At 36.9% G+C, this 16,159-nt stretch overlaps 2 protein-coding genes across 4 annotated transcripts; both read right to left on the minus strand.

Moving 5' to 3' along the window:
* Nucleotides 1-501: 501 nt before the first annotated feature.
* tnni2a.1 (troponin I type 2a (skeletal, fast), tandem duplicate 1) lies at nt 502-4,629 on the minus strand. Its single transcript, XM_057329339.1, has 7 exons — nt 4,566-4,629; nt 1,856-1,886; nt 1,635-1,671; nt 1,437-1,565; nt 1,236-1,325; nt 977-1,153; nt 502-824 (listed from the first exon to the last, which is right to left on the minus strand). The coding sequence occupies exons 2-7, from the start codon at nt 1,861-1,863 to the stop codon at nt 729-731; spliced, it is 537 nt and encodes a 178-aa protein (XP_057185322.1). The 5' UTR covers nt 1,864-1,886; nt 4,566-4,629; the 3' UTR covers nt 502-728.
* Nucleotides 4,630-6,611: 1,982 nt separating this feature from the next.
* On the minus strand, nt 6,612-16,159 carry LOC130552131 (uncharacterized). 3 transcript variants are annotated; one of them, XM_057330248.1, is made up of 6 exons: nt 16,051-16,159; nt 15,528-15,616; nt 14,026-14,112; nt 12,917-12,976; nt 12,546-12,727; nt 6,612-11,450 (listed from the first exon to the last, which is right to left on the minus strand). In XM_057330248.1, exons 2-6 carry the CDS (start codon nt 15,604-15,606, stop codon nt 10,578-10,580), a joined length of 1,281 nt encoding a protein of 426 aa, XP_057186231.1. In that variant the 5' UTR covers nt 15,607-15,616; nt 16,051-16,159; the 3' UTR covers nt 6,612-10,577. The 3 variants fall into 3 exon arrangements, with proteins under 3 accessions (XP_057186231.1, XP_057186229.1, XP_057186232.1); XM_057330246.1 differs by having other exon boundaries at nt 15,920-16,107; XM_057330249.1 differs by lacking the exon at nt 12,917-12,976 and having other exon boundaries at nt 6,614-11,450; nt 15,528-16,106.

Below are 16,159 nucleotides of genomic sequence, written 5' to 3' on the forward strand. Positions count from 1 at the left end.
GACTTTACGTTGCGCAAGGGATCGTCGCGGCGAGTTACCCTCTGATTCGCACGTGGATTCGTGGGAAAGACGCGAGGGCTAGCCGCTATGAGGCAGCAAGGATTGGGCTCGCCCAGAAGGCCGAGAAAGATCGTCGCCACCAGTTAAGCGAGTTTCTCTGGTTGGTCTCCCTTAGCATCCATACATCATTACACACATAACTGATATAGTCACACGGTCAAGTTCGAACACACACCGCAGGGAAAGTTGCAAGCAGGGAATACCTCGTTAGGTTGTAAACTGTAACCCCTAGACTATGTGTTTTGCATATTGACGGTTTAGCCTAGCATTTCCGGTAACCTAGGTGGAGGTTAGGACTGAGGGTATCGCGTTTCGCCGAGACTGAAGCACGGTAGGTTCTCCGGCGTGTAACAAGGAGTAATAAAAATGCTGCCGTTGGTTTATTTTCATTGACTTCATGTGTCATGTGACTTCATGTATTAATAAATGACTTTTTGCTCAACATTATACTTAAATGTTTTTATTGTTATTTGTGTAAGACAAGTAGTACATGGATAGAGAATGCTTGTTTCTGAATACTTAACATGCAACTGAGCAATCAGATTTATAACATTTATTCCCAGAACCAAAAAGTGAATGAAGGGCCTTCAATATTAGATTTTTCTGGCACGTAAACATCTACGTTTTATGCCAGTTATACTTGAACGCACAACTAAATTGAACAGAATTTATGCCTCGGATTCAAACATCTTCTTCCTGCCATCCATGCCAGCCTTATCCTCGATGTTCTTACGCCAGTCACCAACATCACGCAGTTCTTTATCCTTAAAGAAAATAACAAGCAATGTCTATATCTAGTCTTAAGGTTTAAGAAATATTTAGATTCTGATAAAACTTTTGTAGGGCAAAGATTTGCATGTACTTCAAAAGCAATGCATTAAATCCAAGATGCTTGTGTTAAAGATGTGATGCCCACCTCCTCTTTGACCTCCTTCTTGACTTGTTTCAGGTTGGCTCTGAGATCCAGAGAGACCTTGTGCTTGGACCCAAGAAGAGCCTGAAGCATCTGGTCAGCAGACATACGCACTTTCCTCAGCACGGGTTTCTTGAACTTGCCCTTCAGGTCGATCACCTTGATGTTCAAGTCCTCGATCTAGAGTCAGTAAATGTTCATGCCATCAGTACAACATACAAATGATGACACATCGTGATTATAATAAACGCAGCTATCACACCTCTTTTGCACTTTTGTTCACTTTCAATTCCAGATCGTACCGCTCCTCATCGATGACATCGATCTTATGATGAAGTTCCCTGCATAGTTCCTGTTAACATTCATGGAGACAAAGAGTAATTCTTGTGTGACTACATGATAGGACAACCAAGAAAGAGGTTTGGCGTTCATCTATTCTTGTTTTGTGTCGTTTTATCTCTACCTGTAATGCCTGCATAGATCCAGGTAGAGACAGAGCTTGGCAGGTCTCTGCCATGTATCTCTTCTTCTCCACTTCTCGATCTTTTTCTTCTTGTTCTAGTAAACCTTTAGCGATGGCGAGCATCAAACTCTGGGAGACAAAGAATGCACTTATTATTATTCAAATACAACTTCTCTCTCTCTTTATATAAAATTATACCTTGAGATGATGCTTCCGACTCGAGGACAGCTTCTTCCTGAGGGGTTTGGAAATGTTGAGGTTGATGATCAGAACACATTGTGTTAAACAAATGTATGCAACTAACAAAAGCACACAACCTTCACTTTGTTAACTCATTACATTACTGTGCTGTTAAACATACACAAACACATGAATCAGCGCAAAAACGGTGAAAATCAATGAAAAAACGGTTTACTCACTCCGACATCTTGGCAGATTTTTTTTAAAAACCTGTGATATAAAACACAATTCACAAATAAACATTAAAACAAATTTTCTGTAGTACTGCTCATAATTTAAATCACTGCAGTAAAAGAGAAACAATTTTTAAAAATTGGATTTAATTAAAAAGTAAGTATATATAAATTTACATAGATTATTTATTCATAGATTAATAAGTATATATTTAAGAAATATGGGCAATGTATATATATGTGTGTGTATGTGCATGCGTGTGTTCGTGTGTGTGCGTGCATTTTTGCATACACATGTAAATATACACAATACAGGCATACCGTATATTATATAAACATAAACATTTATTTTGCAATTGATTCATCACGATTAATCGATTTGACAGCACTAATTCAAATCGTTATCGTATTTTTATTTTTATCTGATAGGACTTGATATGTAACATATGATATATTTTAGCTCAATACAGTATATATATTAAATGGATTCTTTCTATATGTAGTGTTTAATGTACAGTCAGTTTAGTCAGCTGCGGAATACATGATTCTGATTGGCTAGTCGCGACTTTCCAAAGTCAGTTATCTCCTGATAATGACCATGCAAAACTATTAATGCAGTCATCCAGGTACTGTAAGTCATTTTGACAGATGTAGTTTAATATTACACACAAGTTAAATATAAATATGCATTTTTTTAATAACATATGTGAGATTATATTTACAAATAATTAAACCAAATTGTGTGTTTGTCTCGTTTGAACTGTGTGTTTTGACTTAAAGGTGCAATGTGCGATATTAAAGAGGATGTATTGACAGATATGCAGATGTCTTCAGATGTGCATTAAGAACTTACATAATGTAGCGTTATGTTTGTATTATCTTACAATGAGCTATTTCTAGCCATGTTGTTTCTATAGCAACCCTAAACGGACAAACTGCTCTATAGAACGCATTTCGTAAACATGTTTTCTCCTTCAGCAAAGAAGCAAAAACTTGATGACATCTTAGTTTTGTGTCAGCCACCGTAGTGCTTCCAAAGGAGGGGGAGCGGTGGAGTGAGCCATTTGTAACCTCACCGCTAGATGCTGCTAAATTTCACATACTGGACCTTTAAAAACAAGGCGATTTTCCTTCACTTCGCGCTGGGTCTTGGTCACATCACTGTCAGGGTTTATTCTGCAATAACAACTGGCTGCCCATACATTATCACTTACATAAAACCTGACAGGGTGACCAGATCCTTCTGAAGGTGTTTATTTTGAAATAAATATTGAATAAAACACTTATTTTAAAGTAAATTTACAAGGTCACTATTTTGAACTGTACAAACAGTTGAAAATGGGCACTGTAGGAGTCAACTATTTTATGTGAAGATGCGTTCTTGCATTCATTGAGATGGTCTGTGCTAAGTCTGTTTCTGGGTGACGAACAAAACATGACCCCATCTCTATTCATGCCATCTCAGATGACCACTTAATGATGTTTTCATGAAAACAGGTTTGCTTCCAACTATTTAATGCTGACCCTTTTGAACTTGCAACAGTATTAAGTCGATGTATTTCTGAAACACAATCAAGGAAATACATTTTCACAAATGGCTTTTTGGAGGACAATAAAAATGCATCAAATATGTTTTGAATGCTTACAGTTGTTTTAAGCCCTCATACCTGGAACCCACAACAATGCACATTTTGGATTTTTTTTGGTTATATAACACCCGCCAGCCTAATTTCATAACTTACGTACTTCATATTACATTCATATAATTAAGAAAAAAGCAATAATTAAGAAAAAAGCAATAATGGAGGCCCACCTCTAAACCTTAAAGCCGTGAAACAAAGGCAGATTTATCTACAACTTATATGAATTCATATGAAATATCCACCTCATCATTTTTATGGTAATGGGTGACATTACTATATTATCAATATCATTCCAGTGAAAATACTTATGTTAAAAAAACATTTTAATATGATTAACATGATTTTTTTACTGATGAATAGTCTCAACTTATTAGTTCAAAATCAAACTAAATCGCTCTGATCTATCTTCTAGGCTTATGTACATCTTAAGTTTTGACTATGTGAATCATGGTGTTAATGTGAGCAAATAATGGGCATTTCATCTGAACAAAGCTTTTGGCAAAAACCCCACATTTAAGCCATAGCAGCATTACGTCGTCCAAAGCACCAAAGATATCTCTGTGTCATTCTGAGCATGCCAGTCCAAGCCTAATATTAATGCTAAATTTTGCCTCGACACCAAAGTAAACATTGTCATATCACACTCCGAATGTAAAAGCCCAAACAGATCAAGTTTCCATAACTCAGCTCAACACATTATCTATCATCTACCAAGTGTTTTTGCCGAAGTAACTATTAGAGTAGAGGATTTTCCAAAAGCAGTTGCCTATTTTCCCAGGATGTGATGTTAAAGTCCATGACAAATGAAATTTGAAAAAGAGAAAGCCAGATGTGTATTTTTTCACAAAATCCAACACACATTGAAATTATGCTCATACTGTAAGAACAAAATCACGATCCGCAATATATCATCTAAACCCATCACAAAAAGAAAAATTCTGCTAAGAATTCAACTTTCAAGATCAACCATTGACTGTATTTAAAGCCACAGTGCCGATGGTTAACATAGGTGCTAATCCAAAAGGATAAAGACATGAATAATAGGGATAAGCAGAGAGAAAACAGGGTCTCACCAGTAAGATGAAGCAGAGAGGAGGGATAATGGAGGAAGGATAGGATCTCTGCGGGGTGCTGGCATCTTAAGTATATATCGCATTCCCAAATGACCAAGGATATGCCATCTCTCTCTTTATGGCAATAGATTCATTCGGAGAACCAATGGGCTGTCACACCTGAAACACAATATCAAATCCTTCATCCCTCCCCCATCATATAAATAACCTCTTTAACATTGTGTGAGTGCTTTCTTAACCCACAAAAGAGAGCTTCTTAAAGAAACAGATTTATGATGAATGAAAAATGTATTTTCAGATTTTTTGCAAAAGTGTATTTTTTCATAATCTAAAAAATAACTCTTGCACATGAATTAATACCTGAATTTATATTCTATTATTTCAATAGTGGCTATGAATATTAACTATAACATCCATTTTGTGACGCCTTAGAATTTTTGACTAAGCTTTATTTGAAACAACAACTATTTTTAGTATTGTTTTTATATTGTATGTATTGTTTTTAAAATAACATTATTATTATAATTATTGTAATTGTGTTATTATTATGCTATTATTAAAATTGAAACAGTTAAAAATGTTTAATAAAAAAGTCTCGGTTCATGAATAACTAGCAAACACTGATGTCAGGAACGCTTTCTGGGCATGTGTCATGTACAGAGTTATTATTTTAAATTAATGGTTAAAAAAAGTTTTAAATTCCTGCCTAAACAAACAAACATGCATTTTGTGGTCACGTGACATTTCATTTTTTTATGTTGCATAACACATCCTGTAATATAATGCACACACTTGCTGCGTCCCAGTTTGCCTAAAAGTATGTACTCTTTTTGTGATAAGAAAGTACATTTGAGTGTGTTGCAGTTACAAATATCAACATTGCAATAGTGAACAGTCGCACACATCTAAACACAACTTATTGCATTCCAGATTTTTTCATTCACTATTTTTATTTATTTTTTCGACATAATTGATCAATTCCATGAATGTACTTAATTTGACTGAAATTTTCCTGTTATTTTTTTCCACGTAAAATATGTGATTCTCCATGTAAAATGTAAAAAAATGGAATACTGTTTATGGATTGAAATACATGGAAACGTAGAATTACAGAAAAAGACAGCAAATTTACAAGAAAAACGGTGGAAACATGTAATTTACAGGACAAAAATGTTATTTTACGGTTTATTTCTGTCGCTTTAGCTGACAGAAAATTTCAGATTTTTTTTGTGTATAAAATCATTGCAGCATCCCTAAACTCCTCACAATGAGTAGTTGGTAACATCAGCTGTTAGAGTGTTAATGGATCTGCATTTCAAGCTTTCACCAGAAACCGTAGACCATCTGCACACTTGAAGGATACTCATTTCCACACACAAATAAGAACACAATTTGGTCCTCAACGACTTTTCAAAAAAGCCAGTAAACAATACTTCTCAGTATGCGGTGCCCTAGTAGTTCATTCTGAACATGTAATTATTACTTTCTATGCCACTATGTTAAGATCTCTCTCAAAATAGAGCAATGGCAAGCAGGTCCAGAGAGAGAGAGGGGAAACCCTTTTGCTCCTGATAAGCCTTCAGGGAGATGCAGCTTTCTTAATGTTCTATTTCTGTTTGGAAACGGCTGGTTGGGGTGCTGATGGTTATCTGGGACTCTTCCACCCCAGGCACTCGAATCTAATGGTGTAATTGGCTTAAGCTGGCAAACAGAGAAAAAGAAGAACCGGGGAGAGTCTGAGAAATGTGGCAATTAAAGAACCAGAATAGAGCGACTAGAGAATTTAAAGGAACAGGTGGAAACAGACGTGATCCTAAAAAAAGAACAACTTTTAAAAATGTATTTCATTTAAAAACATATATTGGTTTTATATAAAAATTCAGGTCAGGTCACCCAAATACACAAAAGTACTGTATGCCATAATATACTTACCTGGAAGAATGTTGATATAAGTTAAACTAAATCTTTAGCTGTTGGAAGACATTGCTTAATTTTTTTATTTGCTGTATAACAGACTGAAGATTTTTGAATGTTGTAACATCATCACTGGCCTCTTGCATGTGCGGATATACAATGGTTTACAAGAATTTCATTGCAATTTAGTATAACACCTGCTGTAAAAAATGTATTTGCAACAACACAAAAAAACTGTCTAACAGATATCACTTTGAAGTCCTAAAAAACTTTGTCTATAATAGTCATATTTTCTGTAAACACAATTCCAGTGGTTTGTGGCAGGACTATATAGTTTGCCCAAATAATGGAGGACAAATAGAGCGGGACACCTTTTTAAACCTTCTAGAAATTGGTTGAAAGCTTTAGATATAAAAAATGAAGTAATAGTTACCTCAAGAAAAACAAACATTAAAAATGATCAGTGCATCAGTTTCTCTTTAATATCAACATATTCAAATGCATTGTACTCCAAAACGTGATAGGGAAAATACATCGTCTCACATTATTCTGCTTTCTACCTATTTGAGAATGTTTTCTAGGCCAATAAGTTAACCTGAGAGTTTATTTTGTTAGACCTTTACAGGGCGAGACCAACCATCCAAAAATATATTTAAATAGGCTACACTGTAAAAAAACAGAGCCCAACATTTTCAAGTGATTTGTTGCATCTATTGAAAAAGTTAAATGCAACAGGTCACTAGAAAGCTTGAGGAGTGAATTTTTTACAGTGTAATGAATATAGTAAAGCCACAGTAAATGTTCCATTTGAACCTAAATATAGCTTTGCTAATATCTGAAGCCAATAGCAGGCCTGTAGAAGAGAGGTCATGATTACATTGATTGACATCACCATCACGCCAGATGAAATACAGGCACTGTTCACTGCGAGCACTGTAATGGACCTTTATACAAGAATTATTCAGATGGACCTGATCTCTGCCACACGTCACAAAATTACACCAACATGAAGCATTTCCTGAACATGTCAAAGCATTAAGACGACATTTTGTTCATACCTGATGAGTGCATACAGTGTGTGCGTGTGAATGTCACAATAATCACACTGGACGAGTTCAAACAAAAGGCACCAAAACCAAAAGGAGGTTCTTTCCACACCAAACCACTAAATATCCAAACATAATGATCACTGCTTACCAGTCGAATATTAAAGAACCAGCGAGCACACGCACGTCACTTATAACGGCAATAAAAATGTGCATAATATGGAAATTTAAAAAAAATTGTAGACAAAAACTATTTGTGGGCAAAAATCTGTAAATATCTTCAAATTAGCAAATTTACATTCTTCGAAATCATTAACGTAGTCCTGTGAATTATTTCATGTTTCATTACAATGCACTGGAAGCAAGCAGCAAAAGTAAACAATTAAGTTTTATAGTTGAAAACTCAATGTTTAACTTTCGTAGACATTTCCGTTGATTATAACGTTAGCGATCTAACATCAAAACACACGCCGGGGGTAAAACACACCAGGTATTATCGCCACCGCATATTTCTGATTAGCTAGCCTATAAAAATGTATCTTGTCTGAGTGTAAACGAAATTTTAAAAAAAGTTAATCTCTTGGTGACATTCGTGTGCTAGCTGGGTTGTTAAATTTTTCTAAACAGCTAACCAAAAAAAAATACTATAGAAACCATGAACAACAATCATTATAGCCAAGCATAAACATTACCGTCATCAAAAAATAATCTGATCTATGTTCACTGCGCAACGTTAAATCAAAATAAGATACGTGTGAAAAAACTTAAACTACTGCCATGTGCATTTTCTTTGTGGTTAGTGCAATTTTAAACCTGCAATTCAGCACTGCTCCACAATTCAGAATTCAAATACCAACACTCCATAAAAGTTAAAAGTGGGGTGTGTCAATGCTTACACAATCACAAAATTCACATTTTTCCAAGCACTGAAATGGATAATTGAATATTACATTGAAAAAGACACTCCGCAAATGTAAAAGACACGTAGTAAATGAAATAATTCCTCACAGAGGACTACTCTGTTTATCTTTTCCACCCTGGTTAAACGCAGAGAAAAATTATATCACCAGTTGCCAATGAATAAGGAGCCCAACGAAGGCGACATCATGTCGACATCTCAATCTGTTATGAGAACTGTGATTTTTGTGTCTTCAAGGTTGATGTTTCAGTTTCAGTAGTGGTGTTTTGCATTCAAACGTGACATCATTTGGTCTCCTGAGAGCTCTTCACGAAATTTCCTTAGCATAATTCGGTACTGCTGTACATTAAAACAACACTTCACGATATGGTTGTATTTGTTAACATTAGTTAATGCGTTAGCTAATACCAACTAACAATGAACAATACTTCTACAACATTTATTCATATTAGTTCATGTTAATTTCATCATTTAATAAAATGTTTTTTTATCAAACGTAAGTCATGCACCATGAAGTAACCTGAATAACTGTATTGATTTTAACAAAGATAAATAAACGCAGAAAAATAATATTGCTCATTGTTAGTTCATGTTAGTTAACACTAGATCCGCCACAGGGTAAAATTTACCCGTGGATGTTTTTCAAATGTACATAACAGATTATTAATAAAATATCCAAGTCTCCCAGTCATTGACTTTTACTAAAATTGTGTTATTTACAATCCCGTTGTTAAAAATTGTTTAGATAAAACCAGATTAAAATGCAGGGCTTTTATACCAATAAGCGCCATCGGGTCAAATGTACGTCCTGTCTTTATGTTTATGATTACCCCATGTTTTGTTCTCTTGTCCGACTTATAAATGATATAACTAAACAAATTCATATTTATTTAGGTGAAACTGTTGTTTGAATTTATCGTTGCACCAATTATTATACCGCTAAGAAAAGTGATTTTCTTACTTTACATAAAAAAGTCAACAGCACAAAAACATAGCGGATAACTAAAAATTATAATTTCATGTCTCTAGACATTATTTTGTGATGACAGTCACATAAAACAGTGACATAATAAGTTTTTTAGCCATATCAACAAAATATTCATGTGCATGGGTAAATTTTACCCGCTGGCGGTTTTAGATATACAGCGAACTCTGGCGGTTCTAGTGTTAATGCATTTACTTATGTTAACAAATCCAACCTTATTGTGAAGCGTTACCAAAAATTATATTCCCAGACACATCCCATTGTTTAGCAGCTGCATAAAGCATCTCTGTGTTAGTTTGTTTTCTTCAGTTCAATAGAAGCAAAACGAATTAATGAAAATGTCCAGCTATGTTTTCTATAATGGCCACTGAATAGCTTATTTTCACAGTTAGTACTCGCACACCTTGACATCCAGTTCAATTTAAAAGCAACAGCTCACACAAAAATGAAAACTGTATGTTCCAAACTCATATGACATTTTTTTCGTAAGAGACAGATTTTTTTTAAGAATGTACTGGTCTTTTCTATTTATTTGCAATTACGCCTGTCAAACGATTATTCGTGACTAATCGTATGCAAAATAAAGGTTTGTGTTCAAATAATACATGTGTATAACAACTTGTTTTTGAAATCAATAAAATGCTCAAAAATAGGGGCGCTTATATAAGAGGTTATATAGAAGTTATATATAGCTATAAAATGTATTTACATGTAAATATTTATTAAATATATACATGTATGTGCGTGTATTTATATATACACAATTATCATACACAGTACACGAACATGTATTATAAAATAAACATTTATTTTGCATACGATTAGTGGCGAATAATTGTTGGACAGCCCTATTTGTGATTTTACGAAAACAAGACAAAAATGAATGCTTCTGAATACTTTCTAAAGCTTTCCAAACTCTTCACTCTTTTTAACTGGAAAACAAATATCATTACTTTCTTCAAAATTCCTCCTTTCTTCAAAATGTTAATGTTCAGTTATAGGAGTGCAAAATCATGAGGGTAAATGTAAATGACATCATTTTTACTTTAGTAAACGATTTAGTTCAACCACAAACAAAAGCTGCCTTTCACCGTTCAACGAAATAAAAACACCAAGTACAAAACTGTGGTTCCCCAGCGTACGTTCCATCAGGACCAGGCCACTTTCCGTGATATGGCCTGTTTAAAGCACTCTGGGTCCGTGTTGCCACCCGGTCTGAGAGCTCTTTCCAGACTCACCAGAACGTTCTGATGGGACTCGCGAATGTTGACGGGGTGTTTGGCTCTGAGCAGCTCGTAGGCGGCGATGAGCTTCATGTTTTGTTTGACCATGAGGTACTGAATAATGCAGGTGGGGGCGAGCGAAAACCCGTCACGACAATGCACCAACACGCGCTTCCTCTTTTCCGTGGAGGCGTCGATGCATTCGTTGATGTCCTCGAAGCAGCGGTGTTTGAGAGCCAGGCCTTCCTGGACGGCGTCCGGCAGATCGCTCATGTCCACTTTGAGTCGAGACCAGCTGTGCTTCACCCCTCTCGAACAAGTGCAGGGAATAAGTCTCAGACAAGTCTCCCCGGGAAGACTGCTCATGTCGATGATGCTGTCGATGTTGTTACGGCACAACGTGCGTCCGCTGTAAGCCGCGTTCAGGTTTCCAACATAAATGCAATCTGTGACTTTGGATATGACTGGTTCTGAGTACTGGAAGTGCTCAGAGATGTTCTGCTTGGGTTCTGGGGTCTCGGGGCCCGTCTTTGCTCCGCAGGGAACTGCCCTGCGGCTGTAGTTACGCATTTTCTTGGATCCGGAGCGGGAGGGAGGGTTGGAGTCGGATTCGGAGCTGCTGTTCCATGGAGGGGAGAAGAGAGAGAAGCGACTTGAAGACTTGCTCTTGGTGAGATGCTCCACTGGACTGGAGAGGCCAGAGCTGGAAGCAGTCGTGGAACCTGAAGCGCAAAAGAGCGACGCTCTCTCTAGGGAACCTGTGCTGCTGGCAGCGCCGGCACTGTGGGCCTGTTCCATCTGTCAGCAACAAACACAGTATTTCATCACTTGAAAAGAATGTTTGCACATGGAACCACATTGAGATCCCCTTATATTTGGGGTTGTACCATATAGAGCCTTGTAAATGTACAGGAGATACCAAAGTTTGAGATATATTTAGTGCTTCTTGAATGACAAGCATGCAAACTTTGGGAAAAGACCACAAAGTGTTTTTTGGAAAGATATTTGGAAGAATGTTGACATCATTTACTACCATAGTAGGAAAAACTACATGGTAGTCAAAGGTGCCCCAGTACTGTTTGTTTTCCTAAATAATTTAAATATCTAATTTTCTGTTCAATAAAACAAACAACATTTTTTTCCTACTATGGTAGCAGATGATGTCCCAGAACTGAAAATTGCTGACAATCTTCCAAATATCTTTCTCTGTGTTCATCGGAACAAAGAAATGTATAAAGATTTGAAACAATCTGAGGGTGAGTAAATGATGACATCATTTTCATTTCTGGGTGAAGTATCCTTTTAAGTCCCTGTGAACCGGAAGTTGCGATCGTTTTTACTTCCGTATTCTGACACCTTTCCGAGTGCCATGGAATATCGACTGAGAAAAATAGTGGTCGTGGCTTGTGTTTTCCATTGTGATTCGAATGGATGTATAAAAACAGGCATTCCATTCTGAAATGAAACTAGCAGCAGATTGACAGTTGAAGGGGAGGAGTTAACGGCTTTGCCCTGCCCAAGCCGTCTAACTGACGTCATCTGAAACGGATAGCCACTAGAGGGCGGAGGTGCTTTTTCAGATTTTAACAGAAGATTATGAGGGCAAATAAATAAATAAAAAGTGACAGGCAGTAGACGGCTAGTCAGCTCACTACTTTTGAAACACATCTTTCTGTGACATTTCAATCAAGGGCCAACATTGCAATTTGTGTCGCCCACATTATACTACCCACAATTCCACACCTCAGAGACCAAGCAACAGTAAACGACAATAAGACAGCACTACCAGCTGAAATAAACAGAACTACACATTAATGCAATACAACAAAACAACAATTTACTGTATTTTCCCTCCAGAGCTCTTTGCTTACTGTCGACTGAACGTCGCCTCACCTGAGCTTTGAGGTTGTTCTTCCACTCCTGGGTCTCCAAAGCTTTAAAGCGTCCATTGCTGTCGGAGGACACAGAGAGACACAGGGGCCGATGGGTCCTGGGGGGCAGCTGGGGTGTGAGGGCCATGGCAAGCGGCCGGGGGTCAGGCTGCTCGTTCCTACTCATCAGATCCGGACAGGAGCCTTTATAACATAACAAATAGAAAGAAAGAAGCCAATGATTTCAACAAGCTTCATGTGACAAGAATTGCAGTCAGTCCCTGAAAAAGATAACACCTCAGTGAAAGAAAAAAGACTTGTGGTTTATTACCAAATACAACACTTTAGACAATATAAATAAAATAAAGCTTTAATGTACTTATAAATATTTACCCTCGGTATGAAGGGAATCATAGTGAAGGTCTCCTATCCAACCCAACAGGAAGAGACAACCTGTTGGTTTCGGGTCAGTTTTCCATTGATAACTGGGGTTGGGTTTGCATTGGTTTCAGCTTCACTGAATAGCTCACCCAAACATGAAAATTCTGTCTTTATTTACTCACCCTCAGGATGTTCCAAACATGTATACAGTTCTTTGTTCTGATGAACACAGAGAAAGATATCTGTAAGAACGTCAGTAACCAAACAGATCTCATCCCCCATTGACTGCCACAGCAGGTCAAATAAATACCATGGGAGTCAATGGGGGATGAGATCTGTTTGGTTACCAACATTTTTCCTAATATCTTCCTTTGTGTTGAGCAGAACAAAGAAATGCTTACAGGTTTGGAACAACCTGAGGATGAGTAAATGATGACAGAATTTTCATTTTTGGGTGAACTGTCCCTTTAAGCCTATAAATTCAAATGTTTTTAGGAGCATGAGAAACAAATTAATTGAAGTAGGAAGCGTAAGAGAGATTGATTTAAAATACAAAACCAACCTTTTATTTTAGAGTAGTGAACTCATTTTGGAAAACCTAAGAAATGAATGTATCAAACTTTAATATGAGGACTTGTAAATTGCTGTAATAGATGGACATGCTGGTGAGGGGGAGCCCTTTACATTTCCCCTATAAGGCACCTGTCTGCCATTGAGGGTCAACCAGGACCCTCATAAATGGAGCCGAGAGTTTTTTTTATCCACAGCAGCACGACTCGAGCATTAATACTCCCACATATCTCACTTCAGACAGCCATTCCGCTGATTTACAGTTACGCTCAGTGACTATCTGCATGTTGGTTAACACGACGCAAGCAAACAGCTGTTGTGACAATATCTGACTGGATTTTCCTCCGGCTGCTGCTGAACATGAAGTGTCTGCACATCAGCCACATCAGGAGGTGCAATATTAAAATGAAAACAAACGCTGCGCACGACACTGAGAAAACGCTTACATGGAAACAGCAACACTTCCTTTCTTATTTACATTTCATTATAACGTATTTTATTTAACTCTGAACATATTACACAGCATGCTGAATAATCCAAACAGTACTTACCAGTGGCACATGCTGAACGAGAAATGGGTTGCAGCTGCAAACGATTGCGAATCTTGAGAGAGTTGAGCAGATTTTTGGCAATCATGCCTAGATTAAATGAACAATGAAATGAATAAACATCACTCAGTAACTAATATTATCCATAGCCAAATTTAATCCCTAGTTGTTGTTTTTTTAAGTGAGTTTTTGAAGTCAACAAAACAATACAAACAATTTACCAAATTCCAATTATTGTAGGTTAGTTATTTACTTTTTAATATTTACTTTGAGAGTGTGCATAATAGACAGTAATCATCCAATCTCCAAACATTCATTTGTATTCAGGAAATGTTGGGAAACTGTAAAACATGACATGAAACGTTCTTCAGAAGTAACAAATCAATGTCCGACTGTCAGATCTGATTCAAGAACTTTTGTGCTATATTGTTTCCACATTCTGTCAAGCAAGTAGTAATGCAAAATGATGTTAAGTGTATCTGAAACGTAAACTTTGAAATTGGACTTTTGGTACCTAAATGTAAGTTTGTAGTTGATGTGAAGAAAGTCTGAACTGAACAATAAATAGTATCCCATAATCATTTTTAGACGTTCACGACTAAAGTGAATATTTTTTTATTTACAAAAGCAATTTCTATCATTTCCTTCTGTATACCTGATCATAACTAGATATCTAAACATATGAAGAGTTCATGTGCAAAAACAGAAACCTGGGCTGCACGATAATTTATCGCGATACCACTAAATCCTATTGAAATCAAGCTGGCTGCGATATGCAATGTGTCGATATTTTTTTATGCGTCGCTTGTCCGTGAAGCACGGCTCTGGGATCAGTAGGAAATGCTGCTCGATCTAAAAGCAGTGCGAGTTTGAGTCGCTTATAGTGTGCTTTTGAAAAAGCAACACCCGTCAAACATGATCATTATAAATATACTTTATTATCATAAAAATACCTGATGAGGCTTGAGTAACAGTGATAAAAAGACGTCCATAGGCATTTCCTAGATTCTAGAAGGTGTTATGGTCTTCTTCTGCAGTTGCGCATTTGGAGTTTCCGCACGAGAGCGCCCTCTGGCTTTCGGATGCAACAGCATTTTCCCGTACTTCACTCAAAAGATGTGCACAACTCACGTGATATTTATCGTCGGTTTATCGACAGCCCTAATTTTCATAATCATGTTTTCTATTGTGTAACGACGATGTTATTGTGTTAGTTAGCTGTATTTTTATATTATTTGGAATGCACAATAAAAACATGACTTAAAGTGATCTGTTTTTGCAAATAAACTCTTCATCTTCATATAATTTTAACTTCTTCATTTTTATGACTTTCGATCAATTTCCATGATTTTCTCAGGACTAACCATTTAAAAATTCCTCAATATTTCTACTTATTTGAGACGACAGAAAGCTTGTTTTTACATTCCACATAACATAAAGACCGATAAATATATTTTTGCTAGGACACAAACACTTAATTCTCAAAAAGGCAAAAAAAATCTCACCATTTTGTCTGGAATGCTCGATCTTATCCGGCTGATGTGATGCCTTTAAGTCTTTGCTCAATTTCTCCAAGGTTTCCATCTTCCACCCCCTGTAAACAATGAAGTAACATGACTGATCATATAATGGCAGTGAGATATGATGCACATGTTTTTGTGAGACTGCAGTGAGAGGACAGACAGACACCCCCGCACTGATGCATTCCCGCACTCTACTTCTTTGAACACACTCGTGTACAAATGCACGGCGTGATATCACGATCAGATGTTATTCATCACAAACATGTTTATAAAAACACACAGTGTGACAATGAATGGCACGAATAAGATCATCGCTGCGTTAAATCAGCGCCTATATGTCTCATCAGAAGTGTTTGTGTAGCTCCATTATCCACCGGTAGTTTTCTGTATTTTCTTCATCCGTTTTTACGATCGCCAAAGTGTAACGACCATTAAATCCATATGAGAGACAACCGTGACATTTGTAGCTAGAAGAACATGCAATATGTGAACGTTTTAAACCAACCCCAGCCTTTCATCTTTGCAGCGCTCAGCTGAAGAAGCTCACGTGGAAAATGTCGTCACGGAAGCGACGAGCTAAGCATGATGGGAAATGTAGTGCACGTGTGTGCTGC

Source organism: Triplophysa rosa, linkage group LG3, assembly GCF_024868665.1.
Source record: "Triplophysa rosa linkage group LG3, Trosa_1v2, whole genome shotgun sequence".
Taxonomy (NCBI): domain Eukaryota; kingdom Metazoa; phylum Chordata; class Actinopteri; order Cypriniformes; family Nemacheilidae; genus Triplophysa; species Triplophysa rosa.

Bases quoted from the DNA above. Each gene is read 5' to 3' on its own strand.
- tnni2a.1 (XM_057329339.1), bottom strand. The intron at 1,154-1,235 runs GTGTGATAGCTG...TACTGACTCTAG, and splicing joins TGAACAAAAGTGCAAAAGAG to ATCGAGGACTTGAACATCAA. The intron at 825-976 runs GTGGGCATCACA...ATTTTCTTTAAG, and splicing joins AGAAGGAGGTCAAAGAGGAG to GATAAAGAACTGCGTGATGT.
- LOC130552131 (XM_057330248.1), bottom strand. From the start codon at position 15,606: ATGGAAACCTTGGAGAAATTGAGCAAAGACTTAAAGGCATCACATCAG. The intron at 12,977-14,025 runs GTAAGTACTGTT...CGAAACCAACAG, and splicing joins TCGTTCAGCATGTGCCACTG to GTTGTCTCTTCCTGTTGGGT. The intron at 12,728-12,916 runs GTAAATATTTAT...TATGTTATAAAG, and splicing joins TGATTCCCTTCATACCGAGG to GCTCCTGTCCGGATCTGATG.